Source organism: Rutilus rutilus (assembly GCF_951802725.1).
Source record: "Rutilus rutilus genome assembly, chromosome: 11".
Classification (NCBI taxonomy): domain Eukaryota; kingdom Metazoa; phylum Chordata; class Actinopteri; order Cypriniformes; family Leuciscidae; genus Rutilus; species Rutilus rutilus.
The window spans coordinates 41,551,664-41,566,664 of NC_140216.1; the positions used below are offsets into that span (position 1 = coordinate 41,551,664).

General features: G+C 36.9%; 2 protein-coding genes across 3 annotated transcripts in view; both read right to left on the bottom strand.

The window, feature by feature from the left end:
* The window catches only part of LOC311300328 (uncharacterized protein), a 120,339-nt gene that overhangs the window by 81,588 nt on the left and 23,750 nt on the right, over positions 1-15,001 (bottom strand). The window lies entirely within an intron of this gene.
* LOC311300288 (protein NLRC3-like) overlaps positions 1-15,001 on the bottom strand; it is a 95,684-nt gene that overhangs the window by 79,276 nt on the left and 1,407 nt on the right. The window contains exons 2-9 of one of the 2 annotated variants that reach the window (XM_084424502.1): positions 13,565-13,636; positions 13,121-13,237; positions 12,866-12,982; positions 12,502-12,615; positions 9,397-11,166; positions 7,168-7,341; positions 6,329-6,502; positions 4,610-5,869 (exon numbers count right to left, since the gene is read on the bottom strand). In XM_084424502.1, coding sequence (XP_084280628.1) covers positions 5,863-5,869; positions 6,329-6,502; positions 7,168-7,341; positions 9,397-11,166; positions 12,502-12,615; positions 12,866-12,982; positions 13,121-13,237; positions 13,565-13,614 — 2,523 coding nt within the window. In that variant the 5' untranslated portion in view covers positions 13,615-13,636 and the 3' untranslated portion in view covers positions 4,610-5,862. Of the gene's footprint in view, positions 1-4,609; positions 5,870-6,328; positions 6,503-7,167; positions 7,342-9,396; positions 11,167-12,501; positions 12,616-12,865; positions 12,983-13,120; positions 13,238-13,564; positions 13,637-15,001 lie in introns of those variants that run through there. The other variant, XM_084424496.1, reaches the window with a different exon arrangement.

Below are 15,001 nucleotides of genomic sequence, written 5' to 3' on the forward strand. Positions count from 1 at the left end.
GGTTTAGTACCTATGATCACGCGCGTGAACTCGACAATCGATTACTATGGCCTTCCACCGAAAACAGGATGTAAACAAAGGTATGAGCGCTGGCTGAATTAACTTCATTTTTATTAATATCTCTAACATCTACTGCAGTCAGATCCACTCGTGTTCACTCGGAAGGAATCACTCACATTTTCTGTGCATTTGTAATGACACTTAAAGGATGTTAAGAGGCTAAAAAGCAGGCTTACTACTTGCCCCATTGAAGTCAATAGGGTGCAAATTTTAAAAATAGAATAACTCTGTGTAAGCAACACCGATTTTTGTCGTTGTTCTCTGTATTGACAGCACTCCAAATGTACAAAAAAATGAGCTCAATGTTAAAATTGACCGGAGTTCTCCTTTAATATCACTAGCAGGTTTAGTTTTCCACAAACAAGACAAAACCCTTAGGCTAGGCCTATAAGAACATAAAAACTCACAAGCTGGTGTTATATATTTAAAAATATGAAAACTTACATGTTAATAGTTCTGCATGGGTCTAATGTTCAGGTTCATCAAAATCACACAGTTCGCGGATCAGTTACAGAGGAAGAAGTTGTTGACTTCAGTAACAGACAGAGGAAGAAGTGCCTCTGTTGATGAAGTCTCTCAGGGTTCCTCCCTCTCAACTTCATTGGCTGTATTTTTAAAGGCTTGTTTGAGATGCGCCTCTCCTGAGATGTATGTGAGAGTAGGTGGCTGTAGTGAGAGGAGGATTGAAAGAAGCGTGTTGTGATTGAGGAGTGTTGTGCAATTGTGATGCAATTATTAATAATTGTGATGTAATTTTTGCATCACAGTAAGTGTATTGTGATTGTCAAAACATTTTAGTAACTAAACTGAATTGTATTAGGTTTAGTGACAACATGTTACAATGTTTACATGGTTCAATTTCTGGTAAGCTACTCTTTTTTATTATTTCAGTTCAATTCAATTATTGTGATTTGATTTAATATTGACTCATTTGGATAAATATTAGGTAGGCTACACAAGATAGGCATTAATTTTTCTCAATAAAAAAACAACTCACCTAATGCTGTAAACATACAGAGAGCCCTATCAGCTGGCAGTATTATTTAAGGTTAAAAATAACACAAATTAAATATAATGCGTTTTTTTTTTTATTATAATAACAACTTTATTTAATGATATAAGTAAAAATATAATAAACATGCAATATAGTACACATATTTAGCAAAATACTCTCTATAGCTCTTTTTTTCTAGCCAACTAACGTGCTATAGCCTATTATGGTCATTAAATGGCTTTCCTGAGGTAAATGTTATGTGACATAATTGTTCTCCAACTGTTTTATTGACCCCTTTGATTGATGGGTCGATATTATGTATGAGGAATATACATTTCGGTAAGTTGTACTGTATCTTTCAACAGTGTTCATTCGTGTTTAACGTTATTTACTATCAGCTAGAGATGATCGGTTCACGTGCCGCTAGGGATCTGTCGTGTCACATTTACAAGCGCCAAAACGGTATTTATTGTCTGAATTTCATAATAAAATTGACAGAATCTGAGAGCTGAGATTTTTTAATATCATAAGTAACCTGCTCTGTCTAGTCTGTCGGTCTCCGTGTCCTCTTTGCTTCACGATTTTTCTGTGCGTGAGAAAATTACAGAAAATTACACCACAGGGGTGGTGTGGCGCAATGGATAAGACACATGCCTTTGGTGTGAGAGACCCGGGTTCGAATCCACTGTGAGACACCAATGTGTCTCTGAGCAAGACACTTAACCCCTAGTTGCTCCAGAGGCGTGCGACCTCTGACATATATAGCAATTGTAAGTCGCTTTGGATAAAAGCGTCAGCTAAATGAATAAATGTAAATGTAAAATGGATGTGTGGTGTGAGAGCGTGTGAAAAGTGTCAATCGCGTGTGTCTCACGGTGAATGCATGAGAGTTGGCAGCTATGTAGCAGCTAGTAAGTTACGGTACATCCGATAAGGTGCTTAGCATTCGTTCAAATTCGTAGCATGCGTTGTTGCTTGTTGCGCTTCATTGGTTGTCTTGCAATATGCCTGCTTAGATGCTGTCGAATCAAAACAACGTGGGACTACAGTGATTGGATGTCGTGCAGGCAGCGCGCGTGCTCTCTGCATGCATACAGGTGGTGCACATTTTTTCACAGATGCAGATAAACTGAGAGCGGCGCGGCCGTGTGAACATTTTTTCCCCAAGTAGCAAGTCTTCTCGAGTCAAAAGGCGCAAGTCCAAGTGAAGTCACGAGTCATTAGCCGTGTTTCCATTACAGATTTGCGCAAATGTTTTGCGCTATTACCTAAATATCGATAAAAAACTATTGCGAAATGACGGCGTTTCCATTAACCGATGTTATGCGACTAAAACGTCCTTTTTTCTCTCGCGATAAGTCATTCCAAAAATCACGGCAACGGACGTTGGTTTATATAATATCACAGCCACCGCATTAGACATAATTATTATTAATGGAAGGAGAAGTGGCGTGTTATCCAAGCATTAATGGCAGGGAAATACCCTTATACTGCGAACGACACATAAAGCCTATAAGGAGTTTCTGGGTGTTTCGCCCTCATTTCTGCTCCGAGGTTTTGATTGTGGCATTTCTTTGAGATTTAGAATCCAGTATTCCTATAGGCTAATTATTGTTTCTTTTATTAATTTAATAAAGAACTCTGTCTCGTATTCTGTCCAAACGATCCATGTAGGCTACTTTTGTGTCCATTCGTTTTTCCTTTTTTAACCCGTAGGCTAATTGAAAAACGAAAAATGAACGGTTGTTGTCTTTTTAAAACGCAAAGTTGAACACCAACATTTTTATTTGAACTGGCTACACCAGCTGCTGCGCAAAAAAGTAAATATCGACGAATTTTCAGATTTTTGTTTATGACTTTTTGCCCCTTTATTAAACATTTAAAATATTCACAAATTAATATGGGAAACATGTCGATTTTACTGGTTTTCTAAGGCCAAATTAGAACCTGGAATTGAAGTTTTTCCCGCAGTGCTGAATGAGAAGAGCCATTAATATTATTATTTTTTTGGCAAAAATCACATCTCCATCTCCGCTGTTAAGCAGACGGATTACATAATCAGAAGGTATTAGCCTTCGATTCGAATTTGTTCGTTTTAAACTGGACATTTCAAGCTTTAGCCTACATAGGCTATATTTTGTTTCAGTTCTCGCGCTCCAGTTTACGGAGATCATGAAAGTGCGTCTGATTGTTTTCTTTTATTTTACAATTTTATTTTGTTATTGTGAGTTTACACAAATAAAAGTAGTTGAGAATAATGTATTATTATTTTCTGTATGACCAGAAATGATAGAGTATTTTAAGTTGTTTCCACTGTTGATAGGAAAATGCAAGTGTTCGCGGCCGCGCCTCCGTGTCATGCAGTGCGCGCTCCACACTCAGCTTTGTTCTTTTTTTGCATAAAAGCGTCTTCTAAATATAGCCTATTAAATGTTATAATAAAATAATATAAAATTATTATTATTTGCGTAGCTATAGATGGACCTCAAACACACCGCGTCTTCTAAGTCAGGTGACTGTAAATGCGCAAAAACTGTTTCCATTGCAGTTTTGCGAAATATTCCTTTTTCGAATTGCCTGAAAAACCACCTCATGAGAGCGTAAAAACTTTTTTGCGATAAACGGGAGTTTTTGCCAAATTGACGTGTTTCCATTGTGCGTATTTTCAATTCGCAATTTCAATTTGCGCAATTTGAAGGGTAATGGAAACGCGGCTACTGATGTTAAAGTCCAAGTCGAGTTGCAAGTCTTTGTACATTTTGTCGAGTCGAGTCTGAAGTCATCAAATTCATGACTCAAGTCTGACTCGAGTCCAAGTCACATGACTCGAGTCCACACCTCTGCTACATGCTGCTAGCATCACATCTTATTATTGCATTATTAGCAAAGTTATTACTCATGAACAAAGTAGCTGCATTATATTTCATGTACAACCTAACCATAAGCCCTGCTCACCTGCACAATGGTAACGATCAAAACTTTAACATAATAGAAACTCTTTCAAATGTCAAACATAACTGAACAGTAAACATTAACAGATGTTTCCCTTACTCAAAAACACTTAATTTCAATATTTACTCTCCACTTTCAGTCATGTGCAAAGCATGCTGGGAACAGCCTCAAAACTGTGTGTGTTTCCCTAAAAACAAAATTAGGAAAATATATCTACATTTACATTTATTCATTTAGCTGACGCTTTTATCCAAAGCGACTTACAATTGCTATATATGTCAGAGGTCGCACGCCTCTGGAGCAACTAGGGGTTAAGTGTCTTGCTCAGGGACACATTGGTGTCTCACAGTGGATTCGAACCCGGGTCTCTCACACCAAAGGCATGTGTCTTATCCATTGCGCCACCACCACCCCGTATCTCTTGGTTTTATTCTCGTATCTCTTGGTTTTACCTCTTGGTTCATATCTCTTGGTTTTATTAGTGAAATGTTCTCATTATTTTCTATACAATACTGAACCACAATTTTCAAGAAACGGAAATCTTCTATAGAGACCATCTATAGGGAAGCAACATGAAGGACACAAAGACCAACGTCTGCCAATCTAAAGTGAAGTTTATTAAATTATAAAAGGAAAGGGGACTGTAGAGATGACAGTGTTAAAATGGCTTCCTTCAGGTGACAGGTGAGCGACAGGCAACACAACACAGCTAACACTTCCCACATAACAACATGTTTGCACAGAGTGGTTTGATTCAATAAATCTAAGTGGAGATGAACAACTGAACTGATATAGGCTATTTGTATTTATTTATTTAAGCACTATTTAAACAACAGTCATGTAAGACAGGAAATTCACTAAATGAAATAAAATAAATACATAAACAATAATAAATACAGGAATCTATTTCGTATTAAGCCTTTTAAAATATTTACATTTATTCATGTCAAAGTATTATCCCAGCGTGTTTCCTTTCCCTGCTTCAGTCACAGCAGGACGGGCTCACGCCACGCTCAAGAAAAATAACAGGTAACCATTTCAAACTTCTTCATTCATATTTAGGCACCTTTGAACGTTTTCTGTTTTATTCTCGTACCTCTTTTTCTGAAGATTAACCAGCTCAGTAACGCTAATGTGTGTAACTTTAGCTAGCAAACAATCGAGGAGCCAACGCGCTATTACATCAAAGTTATCAACGGCAGGCGTTAAATATGATGTGTTTTACACCCCAGTTTGTCAGTGGGAAATTAAGAAATAATTTTTGTGCTTTCTCACAGTCGGGCACAGTCTGATAAACGCGACTTTTATGTTTTGACTTTTACTTATTTTACATAGACCCACAGATAGTTGAATAAACAAAAAAAGATTTCCTGTGTGGATAATACTTGATTTAAATGAAATTATAATGAAAACAATTTCACAAGAAGTAATCGAGAAGTTCATTTGCTCGCATGTTATCGTCTTTGTTTCCATAGCGACGGAGTCTTGAGAACGTGCACCGTAAACAGGCGTTTTTTTAAAAGACGTCGAGCTCATGTCCGTCCTTTGAACGCAAGAGGCTCTCCAAATATAGATATGAATGGGGAAAAAATTAACTAATGATGAACGTACGGCGAACTACACTGTTTGCAGAGAAGCATTCTGACTTAAAGCAGTATGCCGTGACAGACATAATCCGTGCTTTTATAGGTATAGGCCTATTGTTTTAGGTTTGTTTTAATTTTGATAATTTCTTAATATAATATTCCATAGCAGTAAAAAATTTTACAGTGTATGATTATTATTCAGGCAGCATAATCATAATGCAGAGGCTCTTTATTCTCCATCAGCTGATCCAGAGAAGGTCAGACTAACATCTAAAATCTGTAAGTAAAACACAGACAGTCAAATGTGTGTGTGACATTATTGCATTATCAACTTTAGAACAACTAAAATAAACTACTTAGATGATTAAGTGAGAGATTATAATATAATACTGAGATACACAATTGTTAAAGCTTATCTATAATCCTGTATGACTGTCCTTTTTCTGTGTCACTGGGTCAGTTTTATTTATGATAAAGAATCTAGTGATAAATATTTACCATTATCTTTTATTGCAATTGACATTGACAATGATAAAAACAAAATATTGAATTGTTTGAAATAAAAAGAAACTTGAACATATTTGATTGTTGCTATAAACTATAATGAAAAAATAAATGAATTAAACTCTTATTAAACATGTTTTTAGTGAGTAATTCACCATCACAATGAAAGTAAACTAATAAACTAAATTAACTTTCAATTCAAATATGAACAGTTTTAATCATCACTACTCACCGAAGTGTCTCCAGTTTATAATGTGGATCTTTCCTCAGATCAGAGAGCGGCTTCACATCTGAGTCTCTTAGTTTATTCCATGACAGACTCAGTTGTCTCAGGTGTGAGGGGTTTGATCTCAGAGCTGATCTCAGAGCAGCACAACCTTCATCTGTAACACCACAATCACTCAACCTGTAGAGAACAATGACACTCTTCAGACTCTTCAGTCTCTCAGTTCAGGATCTACAGCTCAGATAAGCAGAACTTCACAATCAGACACTTAATCCACGGCACCATTAACAGGTCCACTCTAAGGTTCAGACCCGCTTCTACAAACTGCTTGAGCGGGTTAGTCTCTATATCATAAAAATTGCAAGAATATTCAATAACACTTTATTTAACAGTGTCCTTGTTACATCTGTTACATGAACTTACCATAGTAATAACAGTAAATTATGCATAATTACATGCAACTAACCCTCAACCAAATCCTAATCCTACCCTAACCCTACAGTAAGTACATGTATTTGCTTAATATTACTCAGTACTTAAATATATAATTACACTGTAACAATGACACCTTAAAATAAAGTGTAACCAAATATTATTTTTTTATGCAAATACCCAAAAATCATCAACATATCTGTATATGAACACGGCTGTCACATCTTTACATCATCCAGTCATGTTTAATCTATCATTAATATTGTAAAATGATGTCGGACACGTTGGAAAAAATCTAATGAAAATAAAATCAACATTCCCATTAGTAATTTAACAGTAGATTTTTTTTTTGTATGGCAATCATCATTTACCATTAAAATAGAGGACTATGTTGGGACATTATAAAATCTTACCACAGTTTCTCCAGTTTACAGTGAGGATCCTGCAGTAGATCAGAAAGCTGCTTGACTCCTGAATCTCCTACTTTATTATCAGTCAGATCCAGTTCTCTCAGGTGTGAGGGGTTTGATCTCAGAGCTGAAGTCAGAGCAGCACAACCTTTATATTTAACACCACAACCCCTCAACCTGTAGAGAACAATGCCACTCTTCAGTCACTCAGTTCAGGAAACACTGATATAAATAATAAGATATATATGAACTTCTCCTCAACAGATTTGTATATTAAAGCATTTGTCACCTCTTCACATCATCCAATCATGCTTATAACTATTGTTGTGGAAAATATGCAATTGTCCTGTTACAAGTATGCCTTTTTGTAAACTAGTTAACCTGTAAATAATAAACCTATATTTAATTGAAGCTTGCCTGCCAAAAGTCTTTGATTTCTAAAAAAACTGAACTGAACAGAACATGAAGAAGTCTTCTGACCTATAGATTGTGAGTATGAAAGTTCAGATGCTTATGATTTAGGACAAATTTGACGTACTTTCCCTAACCTGAGAATAATCAAAATAAGGTTAAAGGTGTCTAGAAATACACACCATAAAACACTATCAAAAACTATCAAAAGTAAAATTACCTCAGAAGCTTTGGAAAGAATCTAATAAAGATTATACATCCTTTTCAGTTACTTGATGGCAGAGCATGTGAGCGGAGTGGAACGGGAGCGAGCGGGGAGCGGGAGCGGGCGGATCTTGGACAGAGCGCAGAGCGGCATTTTTAAAAGGACGGAGCGTCGCCTTATTTATCGCTCCAATTTCGCTCCGCTCACACTACGAGTCTGAAGCATGCTCAGTCAAACCTAAACCAGGATCCATCTGTCTTGCACAGTCATCAACAGTAGGCTAGACTATTTTCAGTCAAAACTCGGCTCAATAATGGAGTTCAAAAAGTAGGCTACTTCAAAAAGGAAAATGAGAAGTCATACAGGTCAGGTGTACTATTAATATAAAACTAAATAACAATGATAATGTGGTACAAGAAAACAAATGTGGAGACATCGTTTCAGTCAGCAAAGATTCATTTTGGAATCTCAAAAGACACATCTCTCGAAAACATGAACGTGAGCTACGCGAACACGCTGGGAAGAAAACAAAAGGTTAGCAAATTGAATACGGTAACTTGTAACAAAGTGTAAATTAAATATAGCGTAATATTCAAACAAATTAGTTTTTTCATTCAAGTAGACCTAATGGTTCGTTTTATTTAGCCAAATTTGTGTCGTCCATAATAATATTTAGATTATTAGGCCCATTTATTCGTTTAATTTTACAGCAGTTTGTGTGTATGGAAGCCAATTTAAATTTTAATCGTGCGCGCTGCGCAAAAGTTCACTTATCAAAATTCTGGCCTTATAGTTAATTTACTTTTAAAAAATGTATCATATTTTTGTTTATATAATTTTTATTTAGATTATTAGGCCCATTTATTCGTTTAATTTTACAGGACTTTTTGTGTAGGCTATATTCCTTCTTACATAGGCCTGTAATTTGAAATAAAACATTTCTATTTGAAAAATGTTGTTGTTACTCATTAGTTCTTTAGGAGGTAAGGCTGTGGTCTAAGCTAAAAGTGATATACATGTAGATTTTTTTCCTTTTTTGGAGCGAGCAGGGGGCGATTTGAGTGGAGCGCGAAGCAAACTGCGTTGGGCGCTGAGCAATAATGAGCGGAGCGGCCTGATGTAGCTTTGAGCGGGGGAGCGGAGGGGTGAACAGTTCCGTGAGCGATGAGCGGAGATTCTCACCGCTCCACTCCGCTCACATGCTCTGCTTGATGGTAAACTTTTTTGGTATATTTCTTTTTTGTATATCATTCATTATTCACCACAGAAGAGAAACACACAACGTTGAGAGTATTAAATCATGTTTGATTCAAATTCAGAGTAGTTATTTATTCTTATGAAGCCTGGCTGATTTAGTTTAGGTCTAGTCGTAGTTAAGGATAGCTCTTCATTGGTTCATGATTAGTTCATATCTTCGCTAATCATGAGTTCATGCTGAATTAACTATTGATTCAGGTATTAGGATATGATTATTCATGTACTGTTATTGTAAAGGGTTACTCAAGATATATTTGAATTTATCCTATTACAGTATTGCTTTGGTTAGAAAGCACATGCTAAACTCATAAATATGATCATGTTTTATCAGTGTAATGATTGTTGTCAGAGTGACTTACAGAACTGATCTGGATTCTTTAACCACAGGCAGAAGCTTCTGAAGAACTTTATCTGCTGTATTATTGGCTCCAATAAACTGTTTTAGATCAAAAACCTCCATCTTCTGCTCTGATGTCAGCAACACATAAACCAGAGCTGACCACTGTGAAGAGGAGAGTTTGGTTCTTCCTATTCCTCCAGATTTCAGATAATGTTGGATCTCCAGCATCAGTGAATCATCACCCAGTTCATTCAGACAGTGGAACAGATTGATGGATCTCTCTGGAGAGCGATTCTCCCTGATCTTCTGTTTGATGTATTGAACTGTTCTCTCTTTGTTGTAGGAGCAGCTTCCAGTCTGTGTCAGTAGTTCTCGTAAGAGAGTCTGATTGGACTCCAATGAGAGACCCAGAAGGAAACGCAGGAAAAGGTCCAGATGTCCATTCTTACTCTGTAAAGCCTCATCCACAGCTCTCTGATGCAGCTTAGATAATGAATGATATTTCTTCTGATTTAAGATTTTAGAAAAGAAACGTTGTATGGTTTTGTCAAACACATTTCTCTTTGCATATGTAAAGTGAATGTGTGCATATAGAGCTGCTAGATGTTCCTGGATGCTCAGATGAACAAAGCTGAACACTTTCCCCTGATACAAGCCCAACTCCTCTCTGAAGATCTGAGTGCACAATCCTGAGTACACTGATGCTTCTGTCACATCAATGCCACACTCTCTCAGGTCTTCCTCATAGAAGATCAGGTTGCCTTTCACAAGCTGCTGGAAAGCCAGTTTCCCCAGTTTGAGAATCATGTCTTCATCTTTCACTCTCTTCTCATAGTCCTTCTCATGTTTGATGTTGGTCTGAATGATCAGGAAGTTTGTGTACATCTGAGTGAGAGTCTTGGGAATCTCTCCTCTCTCTGCTTCACTCAACATCTCCTCTAGAACAGTGGCTGAGATCCAGCAGAACACTGGGATGTGGCACATGATGTGGAGGCTCCTCGAGGACTTCAGGTGTGTGATGATTGTATTGGCCAGACTCTGATTACTGATTCTCTTCCTGAAGTATTCCTCCTTCTGTGTGTCACTGAAGCCTCGTACCTCTGTCACTCGATGGACACACTGAGAGGGGACGAGATCCGCTGCTGCTGGTCTGGAGGTGATCCAGATGAGAGACGAGGGAAGCAGATTCCCCTCAATGAGGTTCATCAGCAGCTCGTCCACTGAGGCTGATTCAGATATATTACACAGTTTCACTCTGCTCTTAAAGTTCAGAGACAGACGACACTCATCCAGACCATCAAAGATGAACAACACTTTATATGCATCACTGGATATTTCCATTTCTTTAGTTTCAGGGAAAAAGACATGAAGAAGATCTGAAAGACTGAGTGTTTTGTCCTTCATCAAGTTGATCTCTCTGAAAGGAAGTGGAAATATGAGCTGGACGTCCTGATTCTCTTTCCCTTCAGCCCAGTCCACAATGAACTTCTGCACAGAGACTGTTTTCCCAATGCCAGCGACTCCCTTTGTCAGCACAGTTCTGATGGGCTTGTCTTGTCCAGGAAAAGGTCTAAAGATGTCATTGCATTTGATCGGTGTGTCCTCTGTTGCTGCTCTCCTGGATTGTGTCTCAATCTGTCTCACCTCATGCTCATTATTGATCTCTCCACTTTCACTCTCTGTGATGTAGAGCTCTGTGTAGATCTCGTTCAGGAGTGTTGGGTTTCCCTGCTTTGCTGTTCCTTCATACACACACTGAAACTTCTTCAGCAGGTTTGATTTGAATCTGCTTTTGACCAGTGAAAGATTGACAGATTACAACATAAAGAGAAAAGTTTTAGTAAAATAACAACACTCTCTAATTAAATAATTAGACAATATCACACAAGCATCAGTGCTGTTGGTCTATATATCAGTAAAACTGTTATTTGGCCGTTTGCACAAGCCTCTGGGAATTGGATATTGATATAAATTTCATTATTTGATTTTTTTCTCAATTCAAATAAATCTGGAAATATCTGAGATACATGTACATTTTGTAGGGAAAAACCTCTCATCTAATGCAGTAAACTATACAGTGGACCTGCTTCACTTGATCATTACTATAATATTAAAGGTAAGAATTAGCAACAATGTCCAAATTATTGAATTCAACTGAATTCAGACAGAATATATCAACATTCAATTTAATCTGAAAATCTGAAGGCCGGTTTAAGAGTTTAAGAGTTGAGAGGCTCTGAAATTATTTGAAATAATGATGGTAACAATAATAAACTCTTTTTAATAGAAAAAGAAATGACCTGATTCAATTTTCACACTTTGACGCAAACACTTCTATATTCTTTTAATTAATAATATAACTGAAACAGATTTAAACATACATTAAATAATGAATATATCCCTAACAGGTTAAGATCATAACTCTCTAGTGTTCTTTCTAGCTTACTAATGAACTACTGTATGACCATTGTATATCTTTTCTGAGTTAAATGTAATGTTACTTGATTCACAAGCTGTTTTATCTCTCCATGGTTGAAACACATGTCAGTAAGTTGTACTGTATATTTCAACATATATTCTTGTGTTCATGGTTCATTCATGTTTATTTCATGCTATAACTAGCAATAAAGATATGATTGGTTCTTGCTGCCGTTTAAACAAAGGGTTGATAAAGCGTCTGATAAAGAATCTGTCATGCCACATTAAAGAGCGGCAAAACGTATTTGTATTTTGTGATTAAATTAAACGAATTTGAGAGCGTACACCCTGTTTATAAAATGTAACAAAAGTAACATAGTGCGATAAGTGAACTTTTAGAAAAGTTTTATTTACTAATCAACTGAAAAAAAGAATAGATTAAAAGATCAATCTTGGTAAATGATCTTCAGATTGTTCAAATGAAGAATGTAATGCATAAGAAAATCTATATTTCATGCTGATATTCAGACCAACAGCAAGACTGCATAAGTGTTATAGCACTTGTAGCAATACTTCAATAAACAAGAAGTTAACTTGCGTTAAAAGTGTTGCTATTTACTATTTACTTTATCTGTTATTAATAATGGATTGTCTGGGTACAGTGAGTTACTATCAGGATGAGTCTGTCTAGACAGAAATGTTGTACCTCATTTGAGTTGATGTTTGTCTCCTCTTAAATGTGATGTTGTCCATAGACTGGTCGCTCTTCATGGACACACAGCTGGACTCTGGTGCCTGTGATCTCTGCTGGGGGAATCCACTTCAATAGAATACAGACAAGAATATATACAGTTCATTTTACATGGATAGTTTGGTCTCTATATGAGGTTTATCTACATTTATCCATTCATCTGTCTATTCAGGTCTTGCAGTCTCTACTAATGAGCTGATGAGCTGAAACAGGTGTTTTATATGAAGGAGACATTAGAAAATGTGTCGTGGTTGTGTTCGGGACTCCAGAGAAGATCTGGGAAGAGCTGATCTAGTCTCTCTAGACAAAAATGTTGTACCTCAGATCAGTTGATATGTGTTTTCCTTTAAAGTCCATTGGCTCTCCCATAGACGCGTCACTCCTCATGGACACACAGCTGGATTCCGGTGGGTTTGATTTCTGTCTGCAACTTTGGCTTCAATAGAACAGACAATTTAAAAATAACATATATGACATAATAGACAAGAATTCATATTGCTAATTTTACATGTAGATAAACTTTGTATAGACTATCCATCTATCCATCCATCCATCCATCTATCAAATTGTATACCTCAGATCTGTTGATGTGTGTTTTCCTTTAAAGTCCATTGGCTCTCCCATAGACGCGTCACTCCTCATGGACACACAGCTGGACTCCGGTGAGATTGATCTGTCACCCTTAAACTGACTTTAACAGAATAGAGACAAGAATCAACTTGGCTGATTTAACATGAAAATAAATCCCACATGAGAAGGTTGTCTATTAAGACAGTGTGTTGAAGAGTGATGAGACTGTCCAAGGATAATGTCATATATCATCTAGCTGTCTACTGTATCTGTGTGTCTTTGGACAGTGTTTAAAGACCCTGAGTGGCTCCAACTACTGTATATCCCGGACCAGAATATGATAGAGACAACAGATCACTATACCAACCCTGGCAAATACACACAACACCCTGTTAAGTGCAGAAAATGAGTCTTCTATAACATTAAGATCATATGAAGATTGAAGTACCTGAATCCTGGAGAAGAATCTCCATGTCTGAATGTGTGTGTGTCGTCCATGATTCATTCAGTCTTCATTAAGCTGCTCGAGTAAGAGATCAGACACACTCATTCACACACACTCAAATACAATACATTTCATTTTACATTTTCTTCAGTGTGTTTATGGAGATCAAACAAATCAGATTTATGATTTCTAATCATTAATTATTAGACATTATCAACATTTCATTACTGGTTTAATGTGATATTCAATCATGTAAATGAATGTTCAGAACTGGTATCATCAGAATCAGCAGATTCTCTTCTTCAGTCAGATCTGTCACGTTTGCACCAGTATTTCATCTGTGTGTTTAAAACAGAAATATCTCGGCTGAACAGACTGGGAAGTTTATAACACTAGAGTTTAATGTTCTTCTACTGAAGCCTCAAATATTGTACAAATGGGACAGTTTACTGTAAGCCCACATTTAAAGGTCCCATGACATGAAATTTTCACTTTCTGAGGTTTTTTAACATTAATATGAGTTCCCCTAGCCTGTATATGGTCCCCAAGTTTCTAGAAATTTGAATCGGTGTAAATCGAGCTTTTGCTATCTTTCTCTGCCTTTGAGAAAATGGAGGCTCAATCAGGCTGATCTTGAATCTCCTCCTTATGACGTCATAAGGAGAAATGTTACCTCTTCTTTCTCTGCTTTGCCCGCCCAGAGAATATTTCCCGACCATGAGAAAATGAGCTAGGAATCAGGAACGCGCGCGCGCGATTTTAGTTTGTCCACGAGAGATATCATGGCTTTTGAGCGAGCGAATAATTGCTCAATAACTGGATGTACAAATGAACACCGAAGCCTTCATCCAAGCCCCAGAAGAACCAGTGGATTAATTTCATTTTCTCTGGAAATGCGCCGACACAACTTCCCAAAGTTTTGCATGTCTGCGGCAAACATTTCACCGACGACTGTTCCCTCAACTTGGGTCAATACAGAGCTGGGCTTGCTGAACGTCTGAAACTAAAGTCTGGATCAGTAGCAACTCTCTTTGGCTCAGCTACACACCTCGGACAAGCAAGTCAACTAATGATATAAGTGTGTTGCTTGTTTACTGTTTATGGTTACCTAGCTTGTTACACGTAGAATGTGGACACACACACTGTAACGCGAGTGTTGTACACTTCTTTGTTATTTGGATAACCGTTTTCCTGTTGGTTATATGGTGCGCGCGATATCCGCATTTCAAGATCGCAGAGCTTGATGTAATTGTAATAAGATAAATTACAGACGTTACAGATCTCTGTACTAGAACATCTAGGCACAATAAACAGTTTTCCCCCCATGCTATATATATATATATATATATATATATATATATATATATATATTTTTTTTTTTTTTTTTTATATATATATATTACTTTTAATATATATGAAATATAAATTATGTAAAAAAAT